Here is a 13,897-nt window from a genome sequence, read left to right as displayed (position 1 = left end):
TTCCTGAAGAAGGAGGGTCATAAAGGGCAGGTGATGCCTCGGACTGATCCACCGGACTGATCCATTGGCCTCATCGACTGCTGGACTCTTTATTAGATTGTTTGTTCGCTTACACTTGTTTATTTCAGTGAACTTTGTAAAGCACTGTGAGACAACTCTTATTAAATATTGGGCTATACAAATAAATTGAATTGAATTGAAAAAAATGGAGTCATGAATCTTGTATATTGTGAAAAGTCAGAATATTTGTTATTCAAGTTGGGGAGAGAAAGTCTCATAAGAATCTAAAGTTAGTGTTAACATGTTATTGATTACTTTTTTGGTCCACATATGTGAAAATTTCCCTTCAGTTTCACCATAAAACACATGAAAACATGCATTCACCATTAAACATGCCATAAAAACATGCGTACAACAGTACACACATCAAATTCAAAAGAGAGAAAATGCAAGAAAGAGATGCTTCAGCAATGCACACTCATAAAAACACAACTCACAATACACAAGTCTACAGTAAACACAATGCAGATGTGTTCAGTCTGTGCAAAAAGACTGCAGCAAAGTGTCAGGAGCATCTCAGTCTGAGGTGCGGATCTTACTTAACACTGCTGCAAAAAGTGCGTGAATTCAGCACAGAGTAGTCAAAAAGAAAGAAAAGAAAAGAGGTGAAGTCTTAGAACGGAAATCCCACACCATATTTTAGTTTTTGCCTGAGCACACAGGCGGCCAGGATCCAAACTTCCGTGTGACTCCACACCCTGTTTTCCGGGGAGCCGGTGGAGATCCAGCCCTTCAACACGCTGCTCTCTTACGTCCCGTCCGTGAGCAGTGAGCTGGCCGCGGCGGAGATTTCTCCTTCTGGTCGGATCCTATCTTTTCTCCAACTGAGCTCTTTCTAGTCTTTTACGCGCTTGACAGACATCGGAGTAGTAAAGTCGGCGCGTTGGTGCTCAGACGCCCGCAAATCTTTGCGTCCTTGCGCTGCGCCTCCGTGGCAATGGATTGATTTCAGTGTTTTTTCTCCGACCTCTGCCTCGACCAAGTTGAGAAAACAGTCTCTCTAACCTGCGGCTCTCTTCTTCTCAGCTACATGTTTCATCCGGCCAGTTTTAAAAGTACCCGGCTCCGGATGTTTCTGCGCATTGTAGGACTTTGAACTTTTCTCCCCTTGTGCATTTACGGGAGGTGGCCGGGGATTTTAAGGATTTCTTTTTAAAAAAGCTTCTCCGGGATTCCTGAAGCCTGCAAAGATTTATTTTGTGAAAAGTGATGGCCGAGCGGGGAGCTCTGTCGCTCCTCTCTCTCCTCTGTCTCACCTTTCTCCACACGGAGACCACCGCCGCGAAGCATGTCGACAAAGGTAAATGTGTGAGAGGCTCATAGTTGCTCTGCTGTGTGTCTCCGTCTTTACGCCTCGATTCCACAAACTTACCTACATTGTATCACGAGTTGGGTGAAAAAAGAAACGCACGGAGTGCAGGCTGCTGGCTCTGGAGACCAGACGTGGAGCTAGGAAGCTAATTCTGCTGCGTTTAGGTGTTTTACTCTTTCACCGTTTAGACAACTTTAAAAGTGGCCTACCTCTGATTATTTACTATGAGAGCAGCCCTGTTGGGAGCTGAGGAGCAACACGCTTCCCCACTCCGTCCTTTTGTCTGCACGGAGGCTGTGGAGGCAGAACTGCTGATGTGTTTCTCTTGTTTGCCTTTCAAATGATTCGCAGACGTGTAGTTGTGTCTCCAACATGATTTGCGCCTTTGGGTTTGAAATTGCACATTTGGCTGCTGGATTGAGATCCATCCATCTACCTGTGCTTGACCACCTCTGTGCTCATGGGAATGCAAAGGATGGCAGGGACTTGAATCTGCAAAAAAAAAAAAAAAAATATGCACAATATGCAAAGAGTCATCAGTGTTCAGTGTCAGGTAATGAGCTGGTATCATCAGTCCAGCAGACATCTCATTACCTGGGCGTCAATACATGCTTAGCTGATGGATAAACAGAGCCCATTTCATTTGCTTCTGTTAATTGTTTAGAAGTGAGGCTCTGCACTGCTGCAGTGAGCCGCTCAGTCTGTCTTCTTCCAACTGGTGGTGTTCTGTCTGTGCTGAGGGGTTTTCACCGGTGTGAGAGGTGCTTTCTTGGTATTTCAGGTATTGATCAGAGTCTGTATTTTTCAGCGTAACCCACCACAATCTGCTACAAGCACTCTAAGCCATGAGTGGCTGAGATAAATTGGAGAGCCTCCCCCCACCAAATAAAAAAAAAAGGAGGAAATTGTCTCTACAGCAGTCAGTGGAGTGCTCAGCTCCAGCCCTTATCACACACCCCATCGTGGTAGTCATATCTTTATCATGTAAGCAGTTGCACGTTATCAAACACAGCAGCATGTGGTCTGGAAAATTGTGAATATGACTGACTCTTGTGCAACATGGTCCGTTCCTTCCTCCCCCCCCACACACCATTCTCGAGATATGCGAAATAGTTGTGTGCCTGTTTGTGTCAACAACAACAACAAAAAAAATCTTGAAAGCTTGTTGTTATTTATTTTTGTTAAAAAGAATAAATGTGCAAAGGAAACAGGCTTTGGACTGACAGGCCTGTGGTAGCTGTTGGGCTCTCTTGCGTGTGGAGCCTGATGAAAGACCCTCTCCTGCATGAAAAGCGCTCTGCAGTGGTGGAAGGGGAGATAGAGAGAGAGAGAAAGAGAGAGAGAGGAAAAAAAAAGCCCCTCCTTGGCTTTGCTGGAGATCAGTACAAAAGAGAGAGATGGGGGTAGGGTGAAACAGGCCGACTGTCTGGAAAGTAATAAAACCAGGAGATTAAGGGGACCAGGGAGTTCCTTTGGGAGCTTTGATTGATTCCAGAGAATTGGACTGGGACCCACACACAGAGAGAGTCTCAAATTACTAATTGTGGGGTCCCCTTCTCTGAAAATATCTGTTTATTCAAAACACATTTCTTTGAGGTCCTGACTGTGGCCAGAACTTATCTTTATCAAAGTTTGCAGAGTTGCGGCCCAAACTTAAGAGTTTCAGTCCGTCTCATTTGAGGAGACCTATAATAGACAGTCTCACTTTTTTGCTTTACTTTGGACTAATCTGTAAAAGTTCAACTAAGCTGCTTTTTTTTTTTCCCCACTTCCTTCTCTGTAGCTCCTATAAGTTGTTTTAACTTTAAAGAATGCTTCAGAAAGTTTGGCATCTGTAAACAAGTTGCAGTAAGAGGAGTGTAAAATCCATTTAGGCTCTATCTTATCTCAGTAATCCTGCTGGGAGGGAATGGTGGGCTGATTGTCTCCCAGCGGACAATGCAAATATCTTGCTGAAATGTGTAAACATTTGGCAACCCGTCTCTGCTCTTACAGACCACTCACCAGGGTTTTGTCCTCGCAGACCACCTCCGATGCAACACTGCCCAGCCTTTATAAACAACTGTTGTTTTCTTTGGCGCATTTAAGGTCTTCTGTGCACTCTGCTGCTAAGAGCATAATTTGCCACCTTTGTGTTGTTGTGTTTGGAGAGCCGTGGTGGTCCCACATCCCAGTTTGTGGGTAAAAGAAGCAGGAAGGCTTAAAGTTGGACTCTGTTCATCCTGATATTTAAGAATAAATTAGTCTTCAGCAGCCACGTTTCACAGTCTAGTCTGTGTGTATGCAAAGTGTAGTAAAAGATTTCTGTTCCACAACTTCATCTTTTGGTGAATCTTTTCAACGTGTGTGTACCATCTTGTGATGACTTGAGAGGAGGTGTCACGCAGAGACACCTGCTGTCTATGCTGTATAGCGTATGCCGTTTACTGATCATTTATTTATGGGCTTCAATCGCTCATAAAGTCCTAATGACCTCCATCCACTGAGAGATGGGTAATTGCACACTTGGCCAAGTGTTTGATTCATCTTCTTCACTAATGAAACCCACCCCCCCATTAGGAAATGCTACTGATCTGCTATGGCCACTGATGTGGAGGCAGTTTATTTCTGCTCTGGTGGTTGAGGTGTAAGAGGTGGTGTGGCGAGGTAACCTGTTCGAGATCACGATTCAGAGTAATATCCTGTATGTGGCGTCCTCGAGTTTGCTTTTTCAGAAACTAAATATGCTTGTCTGGGTTTTGTGAGGGTAAGACGGCAATTATTGCAATAATTTCCCCTAATTGTCACAGCAGTTTATCTCAAGTTATTGGCAGGGGGAAGAGTGGATCAATAGCCTCTGAATAGACGGTATGACATCTGCTGTTGCATCTTTTTGGTGGTTGGGGGTCAGCGTAATCATTCGCGTTTGGCTTTTAGTTTTCAGCTGACTCATTGTGCTTTCATTGGGCTTTTTCCATCTAACAAGGCTCTTCAGTCTGTTAATTTGCTCATATATTAGTGCTGCTTATAACAGTTTGTCAGTGAACTGCAGGATCTTTGTAGCCGTGATGCAGTTAAACGATAGCAAGGTCTCCATCATTTGCACCATGAAAGTAAAGCACGCCTTGAAAACTCTCATGGTTTGATCCCATTTCTCACCATATCAAACTTTCATGCATCAGCTGTTAGTCTGGAGGTTTAAAGCTTGTGCACCAGATCGCAGCTACATGAATTCTCCCTCCATGCTCTAAATTTTAATCCAGTACTTTTCCTTATGTTTATTGATTGCTGTTCAGCATGCTGTTTAAAACTGTTAAAACTCTTAACTGGCATTGTTAGCCCCATTGGGCTAAGAACAGACTGGGTGGGCTTACTGGTTGCACGTGGCAGTGAACGTGGGGCTGTTTTGAGTGGGGAGAAGCCAGGGGTCATGGTCTACAACCCAGAGCGGATCAGGGACAAGTCCATGGCCTCTGTTGGCCCCCTGCTAAGATGAAATTGCCTCTATCAGAGCTGCTTCTTCTGGTGTCGTGCCGAGTGGTGCTTTTGCTGTCACCCCACTGCAGCCTGTATATCAGCCTATATATAATTTGGACTTTATATGATTTTCTGAACTATAGCCATATTTTCATACATACTGATATTGGACACATTTTAAAATGTGTGTCCTTATGCACTCTGAGGTTGTCATTGTGGGTGGATACACCTGCACCTGTGCCATTTCTTTCCACAATATTCCTACCCTCCTTTTTACAAAACATAAGTGATATTCACATTACAAATAGCTCCTGTAAGTAGGCGGGAAAATTCACCTCTGATTTGTGGCATAAAAATGGTGTGAAAATCTGTCACACTGACCCCAGCAAATAACGATAATTGATCAATCTGGCTCACAATCTGGCTTATGGAACATTCACCGTGTAATAATTAATTACGTTAGTTAATTATGGGAATAAATCAAAGCATATCTCACAATGTTGGAATGAAAACAGAATCATAAAGTTGTCCCAACAATTCCATCTGGACATTTTGTATGTACATAAAGGCTTTTTTTTTTAAATACATAACCTTTGTACTAATCAAGTTTGTGGGGGAAGCCCTGCTCCCTGGACATTTCATTTAATGGGGTGCCAAAGGGGTAGAGGTGTTGCCCACGATCCACTCTCTCTATACTTTGAAAGCCAGCCTATTCAGTGTTATGATTGGTCGGTTCACAAAAGCAGCTTATATCAAGCGCGCACCCCTGAAGAGCTGAACTTGTCTCAGCTTCAGAGGTGTTCCTGCTGTGACTAAAACGATGTCAGACGCAGCACCTTTCCAATCTGGCTCCTGTGTGTCGTCTTTGTGTCTGCTTTCCCTTTCATGTCAAAACAAAAAAAGCTGAAAAAAACTTGCTGGGAGTTTGAAAAAAGAAGTTGAATAGTGTCAAGAGGCCATAAATCTGTCCATACTGCCTTGTGTGATGACTCCTTTGGGACTTTATAGTAACCTGAGGGACATTACATCAACATCAGCACTATTTTTATTATTTTTTTATTGGAGACATGGCTAGAAACATGTTTTCCTCACTGATTTCTACTTTTGGTTTAGCTTTTCTTTTTGAAAGTAGAACAAAATGCAGAATTTCTTATGCACTGTGGTGCTGTTTTGCTCTCCAGGCTTCCCTGTTCTGCTGTGATTGAATGATGCTCAGGCTTAATGACCTCTGGGAGAGCAGAGTCTTTTCAGTTTCCATGGAGCTAACGCGCATAGCTGCGGTGCGAGCAAAGCATACAAAGAAGAGACTGAAACTATGACTACATGTCAATAAGAGTCTAGTTTTTCATCTCTGTCATTATGCTGCTATGCACTTCAGCTGTAAGGCAACTTCTGTTGTGCTTTGGAGAACTAAATTGGTCACGCTCTTTCTCTCAAACTCCACTACACAAACTTTGTGTGTGTTTGTTGATTGATGTCAACTCAACTCCAATATTTAGATATATTTCATACACAGTTTATAATGTACAATTATTTTCCCATTGATGTTCATCCTTATTTTGGATTTGCTCGTTTGGGCATCTTCTAAAGGTCCAATACAATAACTGTTAAAGGAACCAACATAGGAATTTTGAAGGTTTCAGACAAGAGGCCACACTGCTAAAGCAAAATACAAGGCAATTCCCTTTTTAGGAAGAGTTTATGTTGAACCAAATCAAACACTTGATCATTCTGACATGAAAATATAGCACCAGTGCACACAAAATGAGTCAAAAGACTTGTTAGTGAAGTTTGTATGAATAGCAAGCAGTATTCTTGCAGCATGGCACATTCTATAATATTTATCATCTGCTAGACTGCACTCACAGCTGGTCATGTTCTTCAGGACAGCGTGGCATTGTCCAGTCTTTCACTGCATACAGGAAATCGCCAGTAGCCTAGCTAGTGTTTCAGTGCATGTCTTTTATAACTGCAGCATTACAGCAGCAAATGGCAGCGGAGTGTGTACTGATGTTAGATTTAAGTACTATACTGCGAGCAAAGAAATATTTTTCCCTTGCATGGCATTCAAGCAAAACCATGAAGGAATGGTCTTTGTGGCCCTTCCAAAGGAATCTTTGTACAAGCTCAGCACGACAGTGGAGACATTTTCCCAGAATTTTCCTCAAACTTTTGCTATTTTGGTGTTGCCGAGCTCCTGTCGTGGTGTCTCCTGTCGGTAGTGGCAGCTGCATAGGATTATGACACATGCAAGCTGTGCTTGTCAGATGAGCCTGGACTAATGAGTGCAAGGCTCTGTAATACATGGAACTGTTTTTACTGCCCTGGGGGGGCATATCACAGACATTTCTTGTTAAAATAAGATCTCAAGTCTTTCTTAAATGGTTAAATTCTTATTTTTAACCCCCCTGAATTTTTTATTATTACACAATCAAGCTCTAGTTAACATTTGACATTTACTAAGATAAGCAAAATGTTAAAGAATAAGGCTGGCTTTAGTTTGCATTTTTTTTTCATCAACAGATCCCTTAAAATGTCTAAAATCAACAAAGACAATGTGGAAGTGTTGGAGTTGGTGGTAGAAATGTATGAAATCAGATCCTGATCTTCTAAAGCAGATTTGCAGCATTTTCTGTTGATGGTGTGAAAAATGATGTGGGATCTCTTGTGGGATGTTCCAGTATTGACAAAGAGATTTTCTACTGGAGACTTTCTACTGAGGCATTATCTGACAATCACATCTCAAAACAGGTGCATAAACCATAGGGATGACAAACCAGTCATTTTAAGAAGATTAAAGAAGGCAAAAAGATGAGACTCCTTAAAGAACATACTGTAATTGTAATGACTCAAGCAGGAATTGGTCGCAATTTAAACTGACTGTAAATATTCTATCCATGAGTGTAAGCTACACAATGATTAAATTAAAATGTTAGTACACATTATATTTTGCAATTCCATAAGAGTTTGTCAACTTCTTGCCCAATCAACCGTTTCTCCTAAGAACCCTACCTATAATTGGTGTAATTTATATTTAATGTTATTTTGAAGTGGCGGGTTTCATTCCTGGCAGCACCCCTTGTTGTAAATTAAAAGAGACTGATATTCCTCTTGAAAGACTGATTAATAACCTTCATTTGCTTGCACTGTACCTGCTGGAGTTCCAACATCCTGCAGCTCTCAGACATGAATTTATTCTCCGCTGTCTTTTTGGAGGACGTCCAAGGTGTGATGAATTAACCTGAAAGTCTTCTCAGTGGTGTAGATCATGGTGTAGTGCAGTTGTTAAGTAATGTGTGCATTAAAGAGAATGCAGGCAAACTAGAATCAATGCAGCTTTTCTAATATAATGATTTTTGCTCATTGTAAGTGTCCAGTGTGGATAATGTTGTGTGAATCTTGTTATTCCCAACCCAGAATTGTTTCAGTGGATCCTGTGGTCTTCTGTGTTCTAGCAATACAAGGCTGATCCACTGAAATCACCAAACTACCTTTTTATTGTTGTTTTATAACCTTAAAATATCACCATCTTCACTGTACTTGTCATATTACTGGTGCTAGGTTTATCAGTGTGTGTATGTGGGGCAGATCTTGAATATACACTCCTAGAGTATCAATCACCCGTGTACACACAGAGCCTCTTAGCCTCCATTCAGTCAAAGGAACTTTTCATGTGCTGAAAGGGTGTGGGGGCAGTCAGTCACAGAGAGAGGTTTGTGAGCACTGCTCAATCGAGCTGGCTGCCATCATCTTGTGCCTGTCCTGTGTCTCTTGGCAGCTTTAGACATGGTGGGGTGTGTGTGTATGTGTGTATATGTTTGTGTGGGTATCTGTATAGGCGTATGCCACCCATCTGGGGCTGAACAGCTGTTTTATCAACAAGGTTCAGAGAGTTTTCCGACTTGAACTCTCCTGCAAAAGCGAAATGTTTACCTAATTTCACTGAGAGGATGGTGAGAAATCAGACTATATTAATTTAGAGTTTATTTAGTATAGCAGCTAGCAAACTTTGCAGTAATTGATTCAGTATTGAACAGAACAATAGGGGGCGACTGCATGTGATGATTGCCACACCAATAATGTTATTATAGGCAACATTTTTATTGTGAAGGTTTTAGTTTAAGGCAAAATTACATCTTGGCACACAGCTGTGAATTGCAAAGAGTTTGGTAGTTGTGTGGTTTGGGTTAGTCAAAGGACTTCTAAAATTGAGCTTAGGAAAAGATTTTATAAGATTCACATAAATTAAAACCCGATGTTTCCCCTTGGAAAATATTGACATGTGCAACTGGCAAGCCCTGTTGAGTTTTTTTTTTGTTTTTTCACAACTCACAACAACTTGCCACACACAACCCAATCCAATGCCAGTGATCAACTCCTACCAGGGTTTATAATTATGGTGTCTATTCAATAGATAATGAGCTTCTGCAACTTTGTCGAGCACTGCCAGAATAAGTCTGCTTGAAGTTGCTGTGTTTTCTTCACAGTTTTCTCATTCACAAGCCAAGAACAGATTTGTCCGCTTTCTGTAGTGGAAATCCATAGAAACCACGTAACTTTTAAGCACAGTAGGCGTAGTGTGTTTAGGCCTCAGCAAGAATAGAGGAAGGTGTCATTTTTCGTCCGACACTGTACTTTTCCATGGCACTGTCTCAGCATGCAAAGCACAGCAGCGCTCTGAATTGTGGAGTCTCAGACCTTAAGTTTAAACAATTAAGGGTTTAGAGTTAAGACCAGCATAGGCTCTGTGCTAGTCATGTATATATTAACTTGTGTCCCAGTTCTTCTTGGAGTCTCTACACTCAACCTCCCAGGTTTTATTTTGATTTCACCTGCTGCTATGGTGACCCCTGGAAAAATTCTCCTGGTATTAACTGATGTTTCTGCTGCTAAATCCAAGCTGAAACGATTCTTTGAAAAGTTCAGCTTTAGATAGAGGCTTCTTTGTGCCGTTGGGAGCTCCCTTTTGGCATGGGGCTCCACTAGCTGCAATGACTTCTTACCATGTTATTGGAGCCAGTTTCTCCTCAACTCTGAGCTCATCTAAAACTGACGCAGGTCAAGAGAGGCAGCTGAAATGGTGAAATTACTGCTTTAAGCCTTTTTAATACATTGCCATGATGTAATGGAATTGGCCGTCTCTTTTGATTCTGCTTTCTTGGCCTTTCACAGTTGAATAAATGCATCTCTCAGCAGCACTTACTTGAGAGATGATGGCTTTTCTCCTTTTATATTAATGTTGCACAGCTCTGACATAAAATAAGCTTGAGCTAGGCCACGCAAAATGCTAATTGCACCTCAAAATTTGATTTACAGTACAACCGCGGTGAATAAATTTTACTGTTGATGAAAATGTCAAGCCTTAAGTGAGGTTTTGGGGCTTCTATTTTTAATTACAATATTAGAAAACATGGAGCGACTGGATGGGTCTTCCTTGCTAGTGGTTTATGCACACCAAGACCTGCATTCAAATTCTTAAAATGAAAGAGTTGTTTTAAAGTGAATTGTCTTTTAAGGTGTTCCTAATTTTTGACACTTCCTATGTGGCCGGGGGGGGGGGGCTATAGTAATAAAACAAGACTAGACACTACCTTCACTTAGGTAAGAGCGTCATTTTCCTGATGTGGATTCTAGTCCTTGACCTTTTGGGAAGAAGATAATGGTGTCTGTTTTATGGAGTCGGGTAAGGGACAAGGTTTGGCTGAGATATGAAACTTAAGATTGTGAGAGGCAAGTTAGATTACTTTCAGGCTTACACAATACAGAGGAAGATTGCACAATTTTCCCATTATGATTTTGTGACCCAGAGACTTTCTCTTATGCCAACAGCTGATGACTGCAGGGTTAATTTTGTTCACTTTCTTTGGCATTTTGCCACAATGGCTCCAACCCCACATACAGTACAGCTGAGTTTCAGTCTCTGCTGGATGAAGCCATACAGAACCTGAGAGCAGCATCTGGGACGACACAGTCTCTTGAGCTGTGTCTAAATACAGACATGACCTTCCTCTGTCTGATATGGAGGAGGATGAGCTCGGTGAGGAGGATAAGCAGGTGGAGGCAGGACCATAAGCTCAGAGAGGTGAGGTTTTTCATCCAGCTTGAAGTGTACACAACGGGCAGTGATGGAAAGCAGCTGCATCAATTCCCTCTGATTCCTTAACCATTGTCCCTTGAACCTTGACTCCGCTCGCTCCCCCCTACTTCTCAGCCTGTGACAGGTCACTCAGCCACAGCACCAGCATGGCGGCTAGCAGGGAGCACCTGCGGAGGAATAGCAGGCGAGCAGCATTCCATCACAGGACCTCGAGACACAGATGTCATATGAGACACAAGGGACGTGTTTGAGTGGGGGATGGGGTGGGAGAGCCAGCGGCAGAGGTTTTGGCATGGTGGGGCAGTAATGGGCTAGGATAGCAAGCCAGCTGCTACCAACAGATTCTTAATGAGGTGTCCCATCAAGAACAGAGGGAGATGAACATTAATGACTACAGCTAAACTTGTCTCTTCATTTATTCCCCCCCTTTCAATCAAGCTAGGATGAGGTACATGACATATTTGGCCACACAGTAATTGGGTTTTTCTTCTAAGACAGATTTGAATGTAGTTTGGTTTGCCTCTTCTGCGTAGGGATGCAACTAGTAAAAGAATTCTTATTTGTTATTTTGTGATTGATTTATCGTTTAAATTCATAATTTGTCACCAGAACCCGTGGTGACATCTTTAATTTACTTATTTTGAGCATCACACAGTAGAAAACCCAAAGATATTCAAGTTTCTCAGACATTACATGCATTTCAGAAGCTTGAACCAGGGAAGGTTTTGATTTTGTGCTCGTCAAAATTGATTATCAGAATTGTTATAGACGAATTGTTTAATTTACTAATTGTTTCAGCGCTTGGCAGTAAACAATCTAGCCAAATGGGGAATGCAAAGACTTTGAAGAGTTGACAGGTGGTGCCGTGTGGATGCTCGGGAGATGCATGATTGCCATAATCAGGTAGTGTGGATGCACGCAATTAGAGTCTTCGACCTTGATTATAATATATTGGCTTGATGAGTGAAGCCATGACAGGCAATGACACGGTCATGTTTGTTTAGTAGATTTGAAGAAGTGTTCTTTTCCTAAATAATACATTTTCAACATTAACAGAAGGCATTGGAGATGTGTGTTAACTATTCGGTAGAATCTTGATTCATTATGTGAATATGTATGTTTCTCTTGTGAGGGAAATTCTTGTATAACCTTTTCTCTGCAGCCAACAATCTAAGTGCTTAAATTACTGGATGGAGAGAGAAGCAAAATGCTTTTTCTGCTGTCATACTTCATTTACCTGGAGTGGTCTGAATTAGTCCCGAGCACATAAGCATGTCATTCAAGCTTTCAGGACACCTGCTGAACAAATTCACTCATAGAGCACACATACCCACACACACACACACACACACACACACACACAGCAAGATCCTCAAATATGTCCTACAGTCTGTTTGTGCCATATGCCGTATAATATTGTAGTGAAGTGTAGCAAGTCTAAATGAAGATTCACCCAACATTATCTAATTAAGCAGGTGTGAAAGCAGCTTAATTCAAGTCGGGTTTGGCACTTCTCTGTGGTCCATGTTCCATGCTTAAAGCAACAGTTCATTTAACTGAAAGATGTGAATACTTTCATCAAGCCAGGAGACCAAGTAGCACACTTTCATTTCTCCACAAAAGAAGATGTCAGAAGCGGTCTTGAGTTATAAAGGGTGGTGGTTTTATTAGCCACTGCTAGTCCGTGGGGTGCTTTTTGTTGCAGAGTGACAGGGGACTTAATAATGAAGCTCTCTAACCCAATGAGCCCTGAATCAGTGGAGCCCCTCTTCCCCTTCTTTGTCCCTCTCCCAATCCCCCCACAGTGCCACTGCATTCCCAGCCTGGCGGGGCAGTGTCTCTGGGCCAGGGCCATGTCACGCACCCCTTTTGGCCCCAAACGACCGTGGTGGGGGGGTTCAGGGGTTCAAGTGCTCCCCGTGGGGCGATGCATAGGATGCCTAGCGACGCTGTGGCACGGCCCCGCACTGGCTACGTCTGTAATTAATTTCTAATGAGAAAGAAATTGGCTGACCTCGCAATCGCTAGCCTCTTGGCTCTAGCTCACTATTACTGCCCCTTTCCAATTTGCCTTTCTCCCACACAGACTTCAAAGGAGAGGCGAGGATAGCCCCTCCTGGTTCACCGCTGATAGTGAAGCGCTCAGAGAACATTCCTCGCGTGCTAGACAGAGGTTGAGTGTGGATTTTATGGGCTGTGTTTCTGCTAGTCCCACACATACCTGTGGTTCATGCGCATGCTGTAGAAGCTTAACTGTGTTAACCCCTTCTCATATTAGAAATACCACTGATAGTTTTGAGGATGTGAAGGCCTCTTGGCCTCAATAATGAAACCACATCACCTTGTGTTTGGGGAAATTTTTTGCAATTCCTTAGATTGGTTTTGTTCCATTATCATGCTGTGCTCATAGATCCCATCTAACTTACCAGACTGTTCCAGTGCTCTTATATGTTGTCTTACCAAGAGTTTTAGTTTGAAGATCAATGTGTAACTTCTTTGCATTGAATGTGGAGATGGTGCTTTGAACTATTTAGCTTACAGAAGGTGGAAGGGGTAAACAGCTAGTCATATTTCCATCTTATCTACCAGTGAATTATATAGTTAACCACAGAAGCCAGTCACCAGTCCATTCTAGATTCAGCTGAATTTTGTTCAGGGGTACCAAGATGTGAGAAAGCTGGCAACTTCGCAGTCAGGTCAGGACTTCATGAAGCCTCTGAGTGCAGTAGCTCCATCACGTGAGCTAGCTGCTCTTTTAAATAGTGTCGTGTTGTCTTTCTGTACATGTTTAATTCACACGCAGGACCTGTAAATACAACAGCTTTAGACTTTTAGTACAACTTCGATGCAGCTCGGCTAGCTGTTTTCACATGCTTGCAGTCGTTGTTGAGCAAGGTTAAACATGTCACAAAGCTACTTCTTTGGATATTAAATTGATATAGCTCATCTAAAATTCAGTCAAAGAAACGAGA

The 13,897-nt window shown here is 42.4% G+C and overlaps 1 protein-coding gene across 8 annotated transcripts in view; it reads left to right on the top strand.

Annotated features, from left to right (window-relative positions):
• The first annotated feature begins 850 nt into the window (after nt 1-850).
• neo1a (neogenin 1a) overlaps nt 851-13,897 on the top strand; it is a 146,878-nt gene continuing 133,831 nt past the window's right edge. For all 8 annotated transcript variants that reach the window (XM_070828394.1, XM_070828409.1, XM_070828379.1 and 5 more), the window contains exon 1: nt 851-1,360. In XM_070828394.1, the coding sequence (XP_070684495.1) occupies nt 1,270-1,360 (91 nt within the window). In that variant the 5' untranslated portion in view covers nt 851-1,269. The remainder of the gene's footprint in view (nt 1,361-13,897) is intronic.

The sequence above is a fragment of the Pempheris klunzingeri genome, chromosome 1, assembly GCF_042242105.1.
Source record: "Pempheris klunzingeri isolate RE-2024b chromosome 1, fPemKlu1.hap1, whole genome shotgun sequence".
In the NCBI taxonomy this organism is placed as follows: domain Eukaryota; kingdom Metazoa; phylum Chordata; class Actinopteri; order Acropomatiformes; family Pempheridae; genus Pempheris; species Pempheris klunzingeri.
The sequence above is the reverse complement of the archived record's forward strand: the minus strand, read 5'-3'. Positions and strand labels throughout refer to the sequence as shown.